At 47.7% G+C, this 18,797-nt stretch overlaps 2 protein-coding genes across 2 annotated transcripts; one reads left to right on the top strand and one right to left on the bottom strand.

Annotated features, from left to right (window-relative positions):
* Positions 1 to 4,676: 4,676 nt before the first annotated feature.
* On the bottom strand, positions 4,677 to 6,613 carry BANF1 (BAF nuclear assembly factor 1). The gene is made up of 3 exons (XM_061407024.1): positions 6,504 to 6,613; positions 5,674 to 5,812; positions 4,677 to 5,203 (listed from the first exon to the last, which is right to left on the bottom strand). Exons 2-3 carry the CDS (start codon positions 5,794 to 5,796, stop codon positions 5,057 to 5,059), a joined length of 270 nt encoding a protein of 89 aa, XP_061263008.1. The 5' UTR covers positions 5,797 to 5,812; positions 6,504 to 6,613; the 3' UTR covers positions 4,677 to 5,056.
* Positions 6,614 to 6,661: 48 nt separating this feature from the next.
* Positions 6,662 to 10,025, top strand: EIF1AD (eukaryotic translation initiation factor 1A domain containing). The gene is made up of 6 exons (XM_061407022.1): positions 6,662 to 7,195; positions 8,266 to 8,489; positions 8,637 to 8,745; positions 8,847 to 8,955; positions 9,118 to 9,168; positions 9,707 to 10,025. The coding sequence occupies exons 2-6, from the start codon at positions 8,403 to 8,405 to the stop codon at positions 9,849 to 9,851; spliced, it is 501 nt and encodes a 166-aa protein (XP_061263006.1). The 5' UTR covers positions 6,662 to 7,195; positions 8,266 to 8,402; the 3' UTR covers positions 9,852 to 10,025.
* The last annotated feature ends 8,772 nt before the right edge of the window (positions 10,026 to 18,797 follow it).

The following is an 18,797-nucleotide window of genomic DNA, read 5'->3' as shown; positions in this document are numbered from 1 at the left end:
GGGCTACAGTCCGTGGGGTCACATAAAGTTGGACATGAATGAGCACACCCCCACACAGGAGACACAGTCTAACTCAAATCTGTGTTCTCAGTCCAGAGGGAGCCCAAAGGACGAGAACTGGCCAGGAGTGTGGGTGGTCCCAGCTCTGCCATTTACTGCCTGGGGGACTTCCAGCAAGCCCTTTGACCTCTGGGAGCCTCAGTCCTCACCTGAAGAAAGGTTGACAACTCTTGTCTTCTAAGGTCTTGCTAATTATAATGGCCTGAAACTGGGTCACCCATAGGTAAACTGGGCATATGTTGGAGGTACTGGCAAAACAGGGCTATGATTTTTAACTTTTTGGCCACACTCTGCATGTGGGATCTTATTTCCCAGACCAGGGATAGAATGCACATCCTCTTTTGTAAGGGCGTCTTAACCACTGGACCGAGATGGCGGAGGAATAGGACAGGGAGACCACTTTCTCCCCCACAAATTCATTGAAAGAACCTTTGAGTATCGAGCAAATTCCACAGAACAACTTCTGAATGCTGGCAGAGGACATTAGGCACCCAGAAAAACCACTGGACCAGTGGGCAAGTCCCAGGGCTATGATTTCTGGGCAGAATAATCTGACACAATATAAAAAGCAGCACTGAAGTAGTCAACACAGGAAAAGTTTGACATTTTTTAGAATTTTCTACAATTAATATTTTAAGAATTCAGGGTGCGTGCTAGTGGCTTCAGACTTTTTTGAGATCCTATGGACTGTAGCCCACCAGGCTCCTCTGTCCATGGGATTCTCCAGGCAAGAATTCTGGAATGGGTTGCTATGCCCCTCTCCAGAGGCTCTTTCCAAGCCAGAGATCAAACCAGCATCTCCTCTGTCTCCTTTATTGCAGACAGATTCCTTACCGCTGAGCTACCGGGGAAGCCAAGCGCAGGGCAGTTTGTACTTTTAATCTCTTGTTGGGGGGTGGGGGGAGGTGGGTGGTTTTTGCTCTGGGGACACTAATCTTTAGTGTTTCAGGGCCTCTGAGGATCTTACCTGGGGCTTGGGAGAGGTGGTGGTTTTCAGTAAGCAACAAAGTGTTGGGGCTTAATAAGTGGTAGCTATTATTGTGATGAATACTATGAGTAAGCATCCAAGATTCCCTGATCCCAACCCCAATTCTCAGACCCTCAGAATCCCGCGGTCAGGAAAGGCAGGGATTTCTCCCAGGGAGACCAGGACCAGCGTGTAGTCACTGCCCAGTCCAGATGCTGCCCCACCCCTCAGCACAGCTGTGAAAAACAATCTTGGGACGCCGAGGAATAGTCCCAAGTTTGCTGTGGGCTCAGGTGTCTGCCTTAAAGGGACAGACCAGTTATGGAGTCCAAGCTCCCTCTGCTTGCCATATGACAGGCCAGGGAATCCCAGAGACAAGGTGCTGAGGCGAGGAATACAACTGTATTTGGGAAGCTGGCTGACTGAGATGGCAGACTAATGTCTCAAAATGACCGTGCTGTTGGGGTCTGGATGCCAGGCTCGTTTACAGAACCTGAGAGAGAAGCAATGAGGCACTGAAGTCAAAAGGCCCAGCCGAGAGAAGAGGCAGTGAGGAGGTCAAGTAAAAAGGGCCTTCAATCTTGCAAAACATCTCCAGGAGGGCCAGCATTTGGAAGAAGCGTGTTAATCCCCTTTTTGTAGTCATTCACAGGGGGACAGAGTCGGATTCTCTATGAGCTGAACAAACGCACTTTAGTTTCACAGTCAGGCAGAGGGCCAGGGTCCTCTGAGGCAGGCCATTATGTCCTGGCTTCCCAGGTGGCTCTGACAGCAAAGAATTCACCTACGATGCAGAAGACTGGGGTTCAATTCCTGGATCAGGAAGAGCCCCCAGAGAAGGGAATGGCTATCCACTCCGGTATTCTTGCCTGGAGAATTCCATGGGCAGAGGAGCCTGGTGGGCTAAAGTTCAGGGGGTCGCAAAAAGTCAGACATGACTCAGTGACTAACACAACACATAAGAACAGCAGGAAGAGAGTCAAAAAAACAGTTCCAATGTAGAGTGAGAACCGGTTCTTCTCTGCAACAGACCCATTTGTGCAAGAGCTGGGGAGAGCTTGGCTTGATGAGGAGGCTAAGGCCAGGCCGGAGCCCGACCAAGAGAGCCTGGCAGTGGCAGAGTAAGAGGCCCAGACTGCAGCACATGCTGGGAGAGGTGGAGAGGCAGCCCCAGGCGGCCAGGAACCTCCTCAGGTTCTTCTAGGTCTGCTCTTCTGTCACTTGGAACTCAGCTGCAGCTGCACTTAACCTGCACCTGCTCCCTGGTTAACTAGCCAAGGGCGTGTCCCCAGCTCACTTGCCCCTACCCTGTCATTCCTTTGTGCTGACACCAACAAATCTTTTGCACACCAACCTAACAATTTCCAAAGACTTTTCACCCACTGGTCTATTCTCAACAAACACCCCGAGTTAGTAGCACCATCATTTTGCAGGTGAAGAAAGTTATTCAGAGGTCAGGACAGCTGGAAGACCCTGGACCCAACCAGAGTAACATTAGACCATAGTATGGCCTGAAACTCCAGGGACAGTCCCCATGACCTTTCTGGGCTTCAGACTGGCACCCTCCAAGGAAGCAGCCTGTAACAAGAGCTGGGCCCAGCTCTGGCCACCTGGTGACCTTCCAGGGGGCCTCTCACACTTCCAAGACCCAGGCTTACACTGAACCTTCATCCCTAATAACCAGCATAATTTCTAATTACCTAATTGCTCTATCCTTGAGTCTTTATTTTTGTTCTCCCTTTTATCTTCTACTGTTCTGAGATGTAGCTAACATACAGAAAAGTACACAGTGTCTTGGATCACCACCATACAGGTCAAGAAGTGGAAACTGCTACTCTCAGCCCCCTATGCTCCCATGCATCACACCTGTCTCCTTCCCCCAAAGGCAATCACTCCCCACTTCTCTTTACCAACGACTTTTGCAATAAGCTTCCCTAGTGGCTCAGACAGTAAAGAGTCTGCCTGCAGTGCAGGAGCCAGGTTCGATCCCTGGGTCGGGAAGATCCCCTGGAAAATGAAATGGCAACCCACTCGAGTATCCTTGCCTGTAAAGTCCCATGGACGGAGCAGTCTGGCAGGCTACAGTCCATTGGAGTCATAAAGAATCGGACACAACTCAGTGATTTCATTTTCTTTTGCAATAAGCACTTTTCCCCCTTCTAGTTCTACTGTCTCTGCAAAGATGCCCACACATGGATCCAGCTGGGAGCCCTTGTGAATGAACAAGGGTGCTGTGAACATCTGCTCAGGTGTGACGCAGGTGTGCCTTGCGTCCTGTCCCATCCCTGGAGAGGAACTGCTGGCTCACAGGGTGGGTCTTCAGGTTTACTGGCAAACACCCAACTGTTTTCCCCAATTGTTCACACCAATTTACACTCCCACTAGTTGGATATCTGTTCCTGTTGCTCCATTTCCTCATCAGAACCTGGTATTGTCGGACTTAAAATTTTTTTGCCAACCCTGTGAGTGTACAATGGCATCTTGTGTTTCTGATGACTTAACGTGACCACACACCTTCTGACATGCTTACTCACCATTCAGGTATTCCTGTGTGGCTGCCCTCCCGGTCTTTCACCCACTTTTCTATTGTATTGTCTGCTTTCTCTTGACTGCAGCTCTGGAGTCCTGTGTCATCTATGTGGGTCGCAAATATCCTTTCTCACCCTGGGTTAGGCTCCTCACTCACTGATTATCTTGAACAAAATTTCTATGATGGAGTTCAATTTATCAGCTTTTTAATCTTTCCCTATTCTGAAATCATGAAAATCTCCTCATGCTATCCCAAGGTTTCTATTTATTATGTCATTTCTCCCCTCACCAGACTTTAAGCCCCGAGGATGAGGAAAATTCTATAAACAAGTAGCTCCTGAACAACACCAGGAGTGCATCTGATCCTTATAACAATTTCATTTTCCAGGTGGGGAACCTGAGTCTCAGAGAGACCAAGCGCCATGAGCAAAGAACACCCATGGCTCTTAGGTCCATGGGTTTCCATGTGATGTTTTGAGGACCAGTCTCACTACTTCCCAGTAGTAAGTCCATGGACACGTTAGTCAGCCTGAGCCTCTAGTTTCATCTGTGGAAAATACTACTACTACTTACTATGAAAGAAAAAAAAATGTTTGCACAGACCTTAGCTCTGAACCTGGTTCATACTAAGTCCAATAAACAGAAGATGAAAATTTACCAAATACAAGTGTAACTCACTCAAGCCTGCCCACCCAGCTGCCTTGCCCACACACTTTCTGCCTCCCTGAGAGAACAGGGCGGACTGCATGAGCCCCGCCCACTCATCCCAGAGGCCAGGAGAGCACATGACCAATGGCAGGTAGACCTCAGCCACATCCCATCCACCCTTTTCCTGCTCTGACTCCCTCAGACTTTCCACCAGATGCTGACTAACCTAGCTGTTGACCACATGGACATCTGGATCCCAGGAAGGAACCAACCCACTCTCCCACGTTAGTGGGGGATTGAGACACTCCGAGGCACCCACCCAAGGCCCATATCACCAGGATGGCCGCCCTCGGGAGTGTAAGAGAAGCTGCCAGTTTCGATCTGCACTGATAAGCAGTGTGGCAAACCTGGTCAGTCCCTGGGGAACAGGCAACTCCCAGCCCGCCTGCTTCCCACATACAAAGCCCAGTCATGAAGGCCACTGGCTTTATTGATTTAAAAAACTTTACAAGGACAGTGACTGTTCTGCCAAAAAGACTGCCAAATGGCATAAAAGAGACCATGGGTGGGGGTGGGGGTGAGGGACAGGGCCAGGAATCCACTCAGAAAAGCTGGTAATTATTGTCACGAAACTGGCAGGGAAAGGAGAAGGAAGATGCATGCAAGGGTGAGAATTCCAAAAAAGTTGAAACGGTGAGGGGAGAGAACTCCCCAAAGGCCCTGGAGTACATGGGAGGTGAGCACGACAACAGCAATCTCTTCCTTGGTAGAGGACGGAGGAGGAGTCCTCACTAGGCTGCAAACTCTGGAGACGCAACGCTGGGGCTTGGGGTCGGGGCTCCCCAGACAGCATCACAAGAAGGCGTCACACCACTCTCGCAGGCAGCCAAAGCAGTCCCGGGACTGCTTGGCATTGGCGCCGCACGTGTCCTTCAGCCATTCCCGGAAGAGGTCTTCATCTTTCTTTAGGACCAGAAACTGGCCGAGGACCACATAGGCCTGCAAAACGGGCAAAGCAAAAGATGGGCTGCTGAGTGCTCTGTAGGATTAGGAACAAGACGAACACTTCCTGGGACTTCCCTGCTGGCCGAGTGGTGAAGAATCTGCCTTGCAATTCAGGGGACATGGGTTCAATCCCTGGCCCGGAATCTAACATCCTACTTGCTGTGGGGCAATTAATTCCGTGGGTTCTGGAGTCTGTGAGTCCCAGTGAAAGATCCTGCAAGCTGCAACTAAGACCCCAGGGCAAACAGAAACAAATATCACGGTGAGGGGAGAAAGGGCCAATTTCCTGTGGCTCCCCACACAGGAGCTCAAGAGGCAGGGTGGGTTCTGCCCGGCTGACTCTGCAGATCACACACGAGCGTCCACCCCCCAACAGATATACACACCCTCCTCACTCCCCAGCTGCCGGGAAATACTGTAGTCGCGCCCCGCCCCCCGCCCAACTACAGGTAGCCACTCCACACCTTATCAAAGCCCCTCTCCTCCAGTTTCTTGCCCAGGACTTCGCCAATCCCGGCCAGGCTTCCCACTGGCTTCTCCCCCATGGGCTCTGCCACGAAGTCTCGGTGCTTTTGGGAGGTTGTCATCTCGATCAAGCTTAATCTGGGAATCCCAAGAAGAGGGAAATTAGGGCTGAAAACATGGGAACGCCCGAAAAATCACTGGCAATCTCACAGGAAGAAAATGCCACAGCAGCTCTTATGGGGACTTTTTCGATTCCTCCCACTTCACAGATGAGAAAACTGAGGTCCAAACAGTCTTTTCCTCACTGTTTAAGAGCGAAGTCTCTCCCAGTCCCTGCGAGAGCTGGGTTTTGGTACCGCCCCGAGGAGAAACTATCTTGCCCTAACAGGCGGCGCATGCAGGACAAAGGTAAGATTTCCACAGTCGGTCAGTACCCACGGCCCGCCCTCAAGCTGTCACTCCTCTGTGACCTTGATTGGGCAAAAGCAGCACTGACTCGGGTCTGGAATGGCCACTTGGCCCGAAAAGCAAATGAAGGGTTCTCTGACCCGGCAGCCGCACAGGCTGCTCACAGAGCGGAGGCGCAGCCCGAACGCGGACACCGGCTCAGCGGCGTCAGCGCCACACCTGGACTCCCGCCGAGCCCTACGCCGTGGACCCCGCCCCCAACGCGCCGCGCCCCGCCCCCCCCGAGCCTCGCCGAGCCCTCTCCGAGAGTGCATCGTCTGGCCCGTCTCAGCGCTCGCGGCCCCTCTCCTCCCTGCCTCCCCCTCCTCCCCGCGCCCGTTCTGGCCTCCACCCCGAGCCCTGTTCCGCGGCTCGCGCTCACCCACAGCTCCCGTTCCTGTAACGGCTTCTCCCGCCACCCGGCTGCTCCCGCCGCTATCTCAGCACACTAGAACTTTCTTCCACTTCCGCTTCCGGGTCGCCTCAAGGGCCGCCTTTAAAAAAAAAAAAAAAAAAAAACCTACATTGGGCACTTCTAGCCGCTTAGAGTCATAGAGTTGCGACACCACCCAGACCTCGAGAGCGCCCTTAGTAGGTGTTCGTTTCCGGTTGCTTCGCAGGAAGCCGGAGTGCCTTTTGTAGTCTTGCTTCTTAGGAAGCATTTCCGGCCTCGGGGAACAGAAACCTGTGAGAAGAAAACTTTATTTATCTGCTGCACGGCATGCGGAACTTAACCACTTAACCTTGGCCGACCCGGTGTTGGGAAGAATTAGAGAGACGGACAAGGAGAGAGGCGTGACCAGGAGACTTCCGGGAGAGCGCCGGAAGTACGGCGTCCGACTCAGGCCGACACGAGTTGTCCTCCTCGCTGTCGGACTTGTTAAAGTCGGACGGGAACCGGATGCGCCCGAGACCTGAGTCCAAGCCGACTCCACCATCGTGACCACTAGCGAGTCCTTTTTCTCTGCTTTCATTGCCTCAACTCTGAAGTGAGTCGTGGACGAGCCGATCTCTGCGTCCTGCTTGGAGAACCGGGTCGTTCTGGCAGCTTTCGTGGGATCCGAGGGCCAGAGAGTAAGTTTTCTTTGCTTCTGAGCATCTTTACATCGGGATAGGGAAGGAGGAGGGCAGGGGACGGCAACTAGAGATGACACTTCGGAGTTTCCTTTGGAAACCATCATGACTTTGAGCAAACTCGGGGAGATAGTTAAGGACAGGGAAGCCTGGCGTGCTGCAGTCCATGGGGTCGCAAGAGTTGGACACGACTTAGCGACTGAACAACTGTCTTCTGAGTACGCATCAGTCGTTGTCTTGCAGTACCAGGGTCAGAAACAGCAGATGCCAAAGATCAAAACGGTCTCAAGTTCAGTCGCTCAGTCATATCTGACTCTTTGTGACCCCATGGACTGCAGCACGCCAGGCTTCCCTGTCCATCGCCAATTCCCAGAGCTTGCTCAAACTCACGTCCATTGAGTCGGTGATGCCATCCAACCATCTCATCCTCTGTCGTCCCGTTCTCCTCCTGACTTCGGTCTTTCCTAGCATCAGGGTCTTTTCCAGTGAGTCAATTCTTCGCATCAGGTGCCCAAAGTATTGGAGTTTCAGCTTCAGCATCAGTCCTTCCAATGAATATTCAGAACTGATTTCCTTTAGGATGGACTGGTTGGATCTCCATGCTGTCAAAGGACTCTCAAGAGTCTTCTCCAACACCACAGTTCAAAAGAATCAATTTAGTCTACCTTGCCCTTAAATTAGCTCATTCCTGACCTGGCTTGTCGGAGCTGGTCTATGTCTGTAGGGTATTGAGAGATTGAACATCTGTGTGGTTGTGTCACACCTGAGATGTACAGACATGTTGAGGAAGAAGTAACTTACCTTGCTTCTTCCCCAAGTGCTTTCCAGAATGGCTTATTTTTCTAAAACATATATTTAGTTTTTATTGTTATGCCAGCACTTAAGGGATAAACACAAGTTACTTTTATGTGTCTTATGCTGTGTTTCCTGCTTTGCTTATGATTATTTTGTTCTACTGCTAATGCTCTGGGTTAGTTCTCTGAAGTCTAGAGAAATTGAACAGCCAGGAAATAACCAAGGTAGGATTTGAGTCCAGTCAATTGGATTTCAGAGCCCATATTCTTCACCAGGACATTGTATCACTCCTCAGTAAAAGGCCCGTCCTCATCTTCAAAAGAGTCCTGGGTTCTCAGCCTACCATCTAAAAAACTCAGGAGGAAGAGTTGAGAGTCTCCGCATCCCTCGCCCCCCTGGGACAGGACCCACCATGTCTCAGGCCACCAAGAGGAAACATGTGGTGAAGGAGGTGCTGGGGGAGCACATGGTGCCCTCTGACCAGCAGCAGATCGTGAGGGTGAGTGGCATCAGGGACCAGTTGCTCTGCTTCCCCTGACTCCTCCATTCTCTTAGGCCCCTGGGGTTGGGGCAGGGTGCTATACAGCTCGGCAGGTGTTGGAACTGGCTGATGAAGCTGATTGGTTCTTGGTCTCCCATGGAGCAGGTCCTCAGGACCCCAGGGAACAATCTACATGAGGTGGAGACAGCCCAGGGGCAGCGCTTCCTGGTGAGCATGCCCTCCAAGTACCGCAAGAACATCTGGATCAAGAGAGGTGAGAGAGGCAGCCTTTTGGGAGACCGAAGCGTTTCCTCTGGCCTCGGCTTTCCCCACCACAAGCAGGACCGACTGTGCTTTTCTCTCCTCCCCCTGCAGGGGACTTTCTCATCGTTGACCCTATTGAAGAAGGAGAGAAGGTGAAGGCTGAGATCTCCTTTGTGCTCTGCAAAGACCACGTGCGCTCTCTGCAGAAGGACGGGCACTGGTAGGGTGGTCCTCTTGGTCACTGGCTGCCCCACTTCCCTGGGGGTTTCGTTCGTACCTGTGGGCTTAGGGGAGGGAAGGTCGGGCATTTCAGGCAGGAACAGCTGGCAGCAGCTGAGGGGGTTCTCTGTCCTTTCTGACCTTGGCTCTTCTCTTGGCATAGGCCCGAGGCCTTCTCCCAAGTGACTGAGAAAGACAACAACAATAGGAACAGGTGAGACGCAAGCCTTGGGATTGGGGAGACAGAAAATGGGGGTTCAGGCCTTGGCACCTGGAGGGAAAATATAGCTTTCCTTTCATTGTATATCAGGTCCCTGGTGAGAGCGCCTGAATAAGTGCTGATGAGTATAGCTTGATGGTCAGATCTCCTGGGTTAAAGTCTGGGCTTTGCAAGTTACAACCAGGTGACTTTAAGCAGGTTAAGCTCTTAGACTCAGATTTCATCACCTGTAAAATGGGAGCTCTGTAGGGATTAAAGAGACTGATGCTTGTAAAGTTGCTTAGTACCTGGTAAGAAGTGTGAGTTCATTGAGTGTTCATTGGTCATAGTAGAATCCTATTAAAATCAGCAGTTCTAACGAATTTCTGAGATGGGTATAGGGAGGTAGTGTTTGGCCAGTTTTCCTGCAGTTCTCTCCTGTCTGGCTCACCGAGCCCTGACTGCTTGGCCACATGGTCCTCTTAATGGGGCTCCTTGTTTGCAGGTCTTCTCAGAAGGCACTGGGCTAACTCTCTGCTTTTCCCCCGTGCAGACAGACTCAGCCAGAACTCCCAGCTGAGCCACAGTCGTCAGGAGGAGAGTCCAGCTCTGAAGACGATTCTGACCTTTTTGTTAACACCAACCGCAGACAGTATCATGAGAGCGAGGAGGAGAGTGAAGAGGAAGAGGCGGCCTGAGACCGCGGGACCCGCTTCTCCTCTTGCTCAGAGACTGGTCCTGGGCTCCTCTGAGCGTGGACATTCCCAGGGGGCTCTGCGGATCTTTCCCCCTGGATGGGGACAAAGCAGGGCCCCTCTCTGAACTGACTTTCTGACATGGGAGAATTAAACCCCTGGTGGGTATTGACTCAGGCTGGTGTCAGAGTGGCTCTTTGGAGGAAGGAGGGGTGTGCGGATGACATGACATACGGCTCCTCGGCGGTGGCCTCATGGGCAGGTGGGCTGAACGGGCAGGAAGTGGGGAATGGCTGGATTCTTTCCTAGTTTCTCCCTCTCTCGTCCGGCACTTAAGTCAGTGCCAGGCCCTGTGTGCCTCCTTGCGTGTAGGTAATACATGGGGGCATGCCCACTTCATTGCCTGCCTGCAGTTAATGCTCATTCAGGCGTTGAGGGTCACAGTGGGACTTGGTGCCCACCGGCCTCCATGAGACACTCGGTGAACCTCGCGGGGCTTCATGAGCCACAGGCCCTGCGTCTTGCCTCTGTGGCCACAGGAGTACCCGCCGCGACGCTGTGTGTGCTCCCCGGCTTGATGTCCTTGTGGCTGCTCAGACCGTCACTCCTCAGCCTTTGGCCACCCACACCATTTCACTTCTTTGAAGCTTTTCACCTCTGACTACATTCTCCCTCTTCGTTGCTGGCATTGACCTTGTAGTCAGGGCCCAGATGTGAAGCTGACCTCCTGGCTCAGCGTCTTCCTCCCCTGCTTCTGTCATTGTGCTCTGCATCCGTCATTGTCTGCATCCGTGGATGGGCCCGTTCAGTGCTGTGGCCCCTTCAGTACTTGATGCCCCCATCACTGAGGCCCTTGTCTTCTGTTCCAAGCCCATTGCCTGTATCCCTAGTCACTCTCTGCACCTAACATCACTAGGAATTGCAGCACCATTTGAACTCAGATAGCTGTACAATGACCACATCCAGGTTTATTCACTCAACTACCCCACTCTTCCCACAGAGATGCTTTTTTCCCCCCCAGAGGAAATTCTTCATCTTCATCCTCCAGCCGTGCCGCATTCTGACCATGATGCTCCGATCTTCATTTCCCTCTTCACGCAGCATCAGTTCACGGTCTACACCCTGTCCTTCCTTTCTGCCTCCATTGTGTTCATCTAGTAAAATCTGACCATGGTCAACCCAGTCATGCACTCTGTGCCCGTGCGCAAGTAACTCTTAGGGAAAACAGCCAACCTGGCCCACTAGTTTTACCTGAAATTCATAATTAAAACCTCAGATGGCCACTCAGCCCCACCTAGCAGATCTACCCTAGGATGCTGTATTTGAAAACTTTTTAACCAACTCCGCTTCTGCTAGTTACACACAGCAGCTCATTATTCGTAAAGAAATAGTAGCCATTGGAGGGAACTCTCACCTTTCTGTTACCTGCCCTACACGGTGCTCACTGATACTCCTGTCGTCTTACTGCCCGTTAACCCAGTGGGAAGTAAGCCTTTCCTCTTGCTCTTTGGAGCCTGTCTCTGCTTCAGGACTTTGTGTGAGTGGTTTTATCATCCTCTTTACTAGATGTGTTAGCATCAAAAGTATGATAGACTCTCCCATCTGAGAAACAATCAGAAAAATCTGTCCGTGATCCCACACCCTCTTCAGCTACCATTTCATTTACTTGCTCCTCATTCACTCTCTTGTATTTGCTTAGTATAGTCTTACATGTATACACATACCTGTATGTATGTATATGTGTATATACGCATGTATAGAAATGTATGTACGTTTGTATGCAAAAATTTACCAGGTGAGTTACAGATGTATATGTGTGGGTCTATTTTTAACTCGTCTGAAGTTTATTTTTTATGGGAGATGGCTAATTTTTATTCCCTAAAGGGAGAGCCACTTGTCCCTGTACCATTGATCAGTGGCTCATTCTTTCCTCGCTGGTTTAAAGTACCTTTTTAAAATAAATGAACTTCCCACGTTTTTATGAATCGCTCTGAAATCTGGCCCGTTGATCTTTGTGCACATGCCATATGTTATGGCATGGTTGTTATTTCATTCTTCTTCACTGTTGCCCCGCTGTTGCTTGAAATTTTCATATTTTCTTCTATGTAAGAATTTTAAAAGGAACTTGGCGATTTTCATTTCAAAGTTCTGTGAAGATTTCCGTTGCATGGGTTTTGTTTTTCTTGAAGTATAATTGATTTACAATGTTGTGCCAATCTCTGCTGTACAGAGACCGTAAAGTGTAAAGTCACTGTAAAGTGACTCAGCTTTACATATATGTTCATTCTTTTAAAATATTCTTTTCCATTATGGTTTATCCCAGAATATCGGATATAGTTCCCTGGCTACCATTGGCATGGTTTTAAATCTCACAGTTTGATTTGGAAAGGAGTCATACTCCCCAGTTTTTGATCTTCCTATCCAGAAATGAATTATGTGTACTGTTTTCTAAGATGTAGTTCTCATGTGGGTCTTTGATGTTTCTAGTTCAGTGTAGCCTTAAGAATTCTAATTTAGCTATTTGTTGTTATGAATGGGCTCTTTTGAAATTATATTTCCGACCATCAGTGGCATGTCGGAACGCTGTCCATTTCTGTGCGCCCGCCTGTTTGATCTAATTGAATTCTCGTTACTTCTAATAGTTCTTCTGTTGATTCTGTTGGCTTTGTGGGTAGAATGTCAAATCATATCCTTCTAGAGTCAGTTTTATCCTGTTCTTTACACTCATTTCTTTTCTTTATGAATTTCAGAGGGCAGGACCTCCAGTATAATGTCAAATGACACCCTTGTTCCTCTTGGTGAGAACGGTTCTCAGGTTTCACCATGAAATATCATGCTTGCTTTAGGGTTCTGGTAGGTAAACTTCATTAGGCTGAAAAGGATTCCTTCTGTACCCAACATAATGTTTTCTCCCTTTATTCCACATTGACAAATTTTTGGTATCCATTGAAATAGTCAAAAGACTTTGTTTTTAACGATTGCACTGACTTACACTGGTGTTGAACCATCCTTGAATCCTGATGTAACTCTGCTTAATTTGTGTTGGGTTTTGTTTGGCCCGTGCCTTACGGCTTGCGGGATCTTAATTCCTTAACCAGGAATCGAACTCAAGCCCTTGGCAGAAAAAGCACAGAGTCCTAACCGCTGAATCACCGGAAATTCCCTGCTTAGTGTTTGGTTTTTTTTTAATAGTCTTTATTGAATCTATTACAGCATTGTTTCGTTTTATGCTTTGGTGTTTGGGCCATGAGGCATGTGGAATCTTAACCTCCCCAATCAGGGCCTGGTCCCACACACCCTGCATTGGAAGGTGAAGTCTTAACCACTGGACTGCCAGGGAAGTCTCCTGTGGAACTCAGGTTTTCTATCCTTGAGACAACTTTGGTAATTTACGTATGTTTAGAATCATATTTTATGTATATTTCAGTTTTGGGGGGTCAAAAGGCCATACCTGGTATTTGTATCATTTGGGACTATCTTACTTAAAAGTGACAAAGGCTAATTCAAACCAGCAGAAACAAACAAGGGCCCATTGATCTGTGGTCTCCAGAGCAGAGCTGACCTCGGCCAGCATGGTTTGGTCAGGGTTCTCATTCGTCTTCTTGGATTGTCTCTGCTTCTCTTGATTGCCGAACTCCTCTCTCTCTACAGGTGTATTTTTCACGAAGCTCCAGTTTGCGCTCAGTCCTGACAGAGCATTACTTCTTCAGGCTCCGTGAATTTCAGGGAAGACTGACTGGCCTTCCTCAGGTCACTTACCTCTCTTGAGCAACCACTGTGGCCAAGGCTGAGCAAGGGGAATAAGAGGAGGCAAGATGAGCCACCCTGATCCATATAACGTGTCTCCCAGAGAGCAGAGAGCTTCTTTTACCCAGAAGGCGCTAGGGGTGAGAGCAGATAGAACAGCAAACGTTTGTTTTTTGTTTTGAGTTTTTGTTTTCTGCCACACCATGCAGCTTGTGTGATCTTACAGTTCCTAACCAGGAATTGTACCTGGGGGCTTGACAGAGCCCAGAGTCCTAACCAGTGAACCACCAGGGGATTCCCAGTTTCCCACTTTAACCAGTGTATTTGTGTGATTGAGGGAAGGAAGTGTTGTAACTATAATCTTGGCCTTGTATTCTTCTCCATCCCTCAGTGATTCTTTGACCTACTTCAGAACCTCGTTTTTTTCTTCCTGAAACCTTTTAACCTCCACTGCTTCCTCCCTTATTAGCCATTTAGCTCCTGTGGGTCATAGCTAGGAATTCTGATAGAGGCAGAGTCTGCATGCCATTCCCCTTTGTCATTCTCCACAGCTGAGTTCCACCTCTATTCTTTAGCTTCCTTGTGGAGTCCAGCCACATAGGAATAGAGCTCCCAGAGTCAGCTGAGTGTTCCAGAGCCCTTCTTCCCCAATGCCATGGCCAGTCCAGGTGACTGACTGCCAAACAGTCCTGACCCTGCTGCAGTTAGGTTTGAGACGTGGGGTCCGTCAGACTCCACATGTCATCACTTCAGGACCGACTGTTACAGCCAGGTCATTCCCACCGGAGCCTCCCCATGCAGCCCAGCTCACTTTCCTCCCTTGTCATCCAGCCACCAGTATATACGTGCTGAGGAGCACCCTTGGGACTCTCAACTGGCCACCTAGCTTTTCTCCTTTCATCTGTAAACATGAGATACTTTGACAGTTTCTCACATTAAGACATCCTTGCATTCCTAGAGTAAAATAGCCATGATGCATTTTTCAGAATATTGCTGGATCTGGTCTTCTGATGTTTGGGAGGATTTTGGCACCCAGGTTCATAAGTGAGATGGTTTAAGCTTGGCCTTTCCTGTATTACCCTTGTCTGGGTGCTTTTGTTTTTTCCAAGGTTATGCCAACCTCATAAAATGAATTGGAGAATGTTCTCTGTATTTGTGTTCTCTCTCATTATATAAGTGTTTGTGTAAGGTGTAAGGGATTTTACACTTGTAAAATTTTTGGTAAAACTTAACTCTGAAGCCAACTGTGGCTGGCATTTTTGCAGTGGGTAGATTTTAACTTTAGATTTTTATTGAGAATAGGATTGGTCAGTTTTCTGTTCTTGAGTCGGTGATATTTATTTCTTATTTCCTCTGTGGCACAAAGTTGAATTGACTTTCAGGCTTGTAATCTTAACTGTATCCAAAGTTGTATCCCCCTTTTTTATGTCTAGTAGTATTTGTTTGTGCTTTTTTCTTTTTCAGTCTTGTCCATCTTGGCAGAAGTTCATTACTCTGCTGAGCACTGGCTTTTTGTTGTCGCTTGTTATTCTTAGTTTCTTTTCTATTTCATTAACTTCTGCTTTTACTGTATTTCTCCTTATACTGCCTTTGAGTTTATTCTGTGGTTCTTTTTTCTAACCCATTTGGTTTTGTCCTTGACGCATTAATTTTCAGCTTTACCTCCTCCCTTCCCGTAGACTAGTTAGGGAATTTTCACACCTGAAGAAAAAGTGAAAGAATTATGAAGTGGGTACCTTCAACAGGGCCACTAGTCTACTGTCCCAGTCTACTCTGTACCTAAAAAAAAAATAGGTTTTTCATTTAGTTATTGTATCTCTTTAGCCTCTCTTAATTTAGAATAGACTTCTTAACCACTTTTTGGTCTGTTTTTCATAAAATGGATGTTTTAACAGTTCGAGCCAGTTTTCTTATAAAAGTATCCTGGGCTTGGATTTGTGTGATTGTTTTTGTATGCTTAGATTTGGGTTAAACAATTTTAGCAAAAATGACCTAGAGCTGATGTGCTCTGACCAAGTGCATGACCAGGTGCAGAACTGATGTTCATGCATCACAGATCACAGGGCGGGTGATACAGGATGCCCAACTGTTGGTGACGCTCATCTTGATCGCCTGGTAAAGGGATGGCTTCTAGGTCATTTCCCTATAAAGATTCTGTTTTCCTTTTGTAACTAGGTGATATGTGAAACAGTCTTACACTTTAGGGCTAAAGTTTCCCTTAATGCAGCTCTCTATTTGTATCTAGGTGTGTTTTGAGTTGAATTCTGGAATTGAGATACACATACATTTTAGCATCTCAACCATTTTTAAGTGTGCAGTTCAGTAGTGTTAAGTACAGTGACATTGTTGTACAGCCAACTTCCAGAGTGTTTTCATGCCCATTATCAACTCCCCATTTGCCCTTCCTCCAGTCCCTGACAACTTCCATTCTGCTTTCTTTCTTTTTGAGGTAGGAGGCACCCACCACGCTTCATGCACATCTTAGTTCCCTGAACATGGATTGTACCTGAGTCCTGGCAGTGAGAGCACGGAGTCCTCACCACTGAACAGCCAGGGAATTCCCTACTTCCTGTTTTGATGAGTTTGACTAGATATCTCAGATAAGTGGGCTCATACTGTAGTTGTCTTTTTTGTAACTGGATTCTTTTTCTTTGTATAATGTTCTCAAGGTTTATCCATGAGATATTAGGGCATATGCCATAATTTCCTTCCTCTTTAGGAATGACTACTATTCCATTGTTTGTCCCGTGTCACATTTTTTTATCTAAATTGATGAACTCTTGGGTTCTTTCCACCTTTAACTGGTTGTGACTAATGCTCCTGTGAATATGGGTGTACAGAGACCTCTGAAACCTTGCTTTCTTTTGAATATATATGGAGAAGTGGAATTGCTGGATCATGTGGCTGTTTGTAAATTTTTAAGGAACCACCACCATACTTGTTTCTGTGGTGGCTGTACCAGCTTTCATTCCCCACCATCTGTGCACAGAGCATTCAAGTTTCACTTCCTTGTCAACACATTATTTTTCTTTGTTTTTTTGATAGTAGCCATCCTGATAGGTGTGAGGTATTCAGTGTTTAGTGTTCTTTGCTTTCCATCACGATACCTCTTTTTTGTCAGCTGTGCTGGCTCTTCATTGCAGCAGGAGGGCTTCTCCAGTTGCGGCCTGTGGGCTCCCAAGCACACGGGCTCTGTAGTTCTGATTCTCAGGCTTAGTTGCCCTGTGGCACGTGGGATCATCTTAGTTCCCTGACCAGGGATTGAACCCACGTCCCTTGCAGTGATCGGAAGGCGGATTCTTAACCCCTGGACCACCGGGAAAGTCCCATCCTTGGTAATTTTTAACAACAGCACCTTCCAACTCACCACCACGAAACAAAAGCCAGGACTTGACAATAACCCAGTCTTCTTGCCTGGAGAATCCCAGGGATGGGGAGCCTGGTGGGCTGCCATCTATGGGGTCGCACAGAGTCGGACCGACTGAAGTGACTTAGCATAGACAATAACCCAAGCTACCATATGCCTCCACTCTCCCTTCCTACTCCCCACCCTCCCGTTTTCTGTTCTCCCCCGCCAGGTAACTGTCTTCTTGAGTTACCTGTGCTCTTGTTTTCCCTCTGTGTGATTTTCTTGTAAAGCTATTTTTAACTTTAAGGATAACGCACTGAATATTATATTTTGGGCTCTTTCATTTACCATTACATTACTTTGTTTCTCCTTATTGCTATATACTGCTGTAGTTCATTTGTTTTGACTGCTTGTACTGTTTCCTGTGGGGCCATATCAAAGGTATCCATTCACTTTTTCTGATGCTTTTGGGTTTCCCCACGTTTTCGCTGTTGTCAACATTCTTGTGCCTCTGTCTTTGTGCTTTGTGTATGTTTCTCCTGAGACAGTTTCCTGAGCATGAAATTTCTGTGTCCCAACTCTAGTCAGTGCCGCCAAATGCTTCCCAAAGTGCTCGCACCGTTTGACATTCACCAACTGTGGATCCTTAAGGTGGATGTAATGGCGTCTTCCTATAGTCATCGGTTTTTCATAAGCTGTTTTTTAAGTTTACATTAAGTGCAACATGTTTAAAATTGCTATGTCTGTGAACCGGACCCTTTTTTATGAAGTGACTCTTTCCATTCCTACAGTTCCCTTTTATCTTAGTTTATTTCATCACATGTTAGTATAGTTATCTGAGATTTCTTCTGGTTAGTATTTTTGCCTGGTGAGTTGTCTTCCTTTTTTTTTTTTTCCAGTTTTATTGAGAAGTAATTGGCATACATCACTCGGTTTAAAACATGCAGCACGGTGGTTTGATTTACATATATTATGAAATGATTACCACAATGGGTTCTGCTAACATCTGTATTCCTACATAGATGTGACAAAAAAAAAAAGAAGGAAAAAACCTTCCTTCCTAGTGATGAGAACTCTCAGGATTTCCTCTGCCAACAGTTTTCCTGTGTGTCTGTCCCACAGCTGTTAACTCTAACTCGAAGTCTGTGCCTTTCAACTTTCTCCAGTTCCCCCTCTTCTCACCCTCTATCTTAATCCTTTTACTATTTTAAAATACGTATTTATTTACTGGGCTGCACTGGGTCTTAGTTGCAGCATGTGGGATCTAGTCCTCTGACCAGGGACTGAACCTGGGTCTCTGGCATTGGGAGCACAGCATCTTAGCCACTGGACTGCCAGGGAGGTCCCCGACTTCCACTCTTTGCACGTCCTCATGTTTTAGATATCTCTAAGTGCATCTGGATTATTTTCTTGTTTCTTTCTTTTTTTTTTTCTCTATTTTTGCTTTAAAAATTTTATTTAGTTTGTTTGCATCTGGGTTCTTAAAAATAGAGTCACTATTTTTCTTTTAACTGATAATGTTTATTAACTCTGACTTCCCTCGTGGCTCAGACAGTAAAGTGTCTGTCTACAACGCAGGAGACCGGGTTCAATCCCTGGGTTGGGAAGATCCCCTGGAGAAGGAAATGGCAATCCACTCCAGTACTATTGCCTGGAAAATCCCATAGACAGAGGAGCCTGGTAGGTTACAGTCCATGGGGTTGCAAAGAGTCGGACACGACTCTGTAATAATTGACCCATCTGTCTAATTTGAATGACAGTTTGTGTGGATATAAAATTCTAAATTCTTTTTCTTACACTTAGAAAACACTACCTCATTGTCTTTTTGCATCCAGTGTCGCTGTTGAAAAGCC

This window comes from Bos javanicus, chromosome 29 (genome assembly GCF_032452875.1).
Source record: "Bos javanicus breed banteng chromosome 29, ARS-OSU_banteng_1.0, whole genome shotgun sequence".
NCBI classification, from domain to species: Eukaryota; Metazoa; Chordata; class Mammalia; order Artiodactyla; family Bovidae; genus Bos; species Bos javanicus.
This window is presented reverse-complemented; position numbering and strand designations above follow the sequence as displayed.

Coding starts and splice junctions, on each gene's coding strand:
- BANF1 (XM_061407024.1), bottom strand. CDS start 5,796: ATGACAACCTCCCAAAAGCACCGAGACTTCGTGGCAGAGCCCATGGGG. Junction 5,204..5,673: donor AGGAGAGGGGCTTTGATAAG/GTGTGGAGTGGC, acceptor CCCGTTTTGCAG/GCCTATGTGGTCCTCGGCCA.
- EIF1AD (XM_061407022.1), top strand. CDS start 8,403: ATGTCTCAGGCCACCAAGAGGAAACATGTGGTGAAGGAGGTGCTGGGG. Junction 8,490..8,636: donor ACCAGCAGCAGATCGTGAGG/GTGAGTGGCATC, acceptor CCCATGGAGCAG/GTCCTCAGGACCCCAGGGAA. Junction 8,956..9,117: donor CTGCAGAAGGACGGGCACTG/GTAGGGTGGTCC, acceptor CTCTTGGCATAG/GCCCGAGGCCTTCTCCCAAG.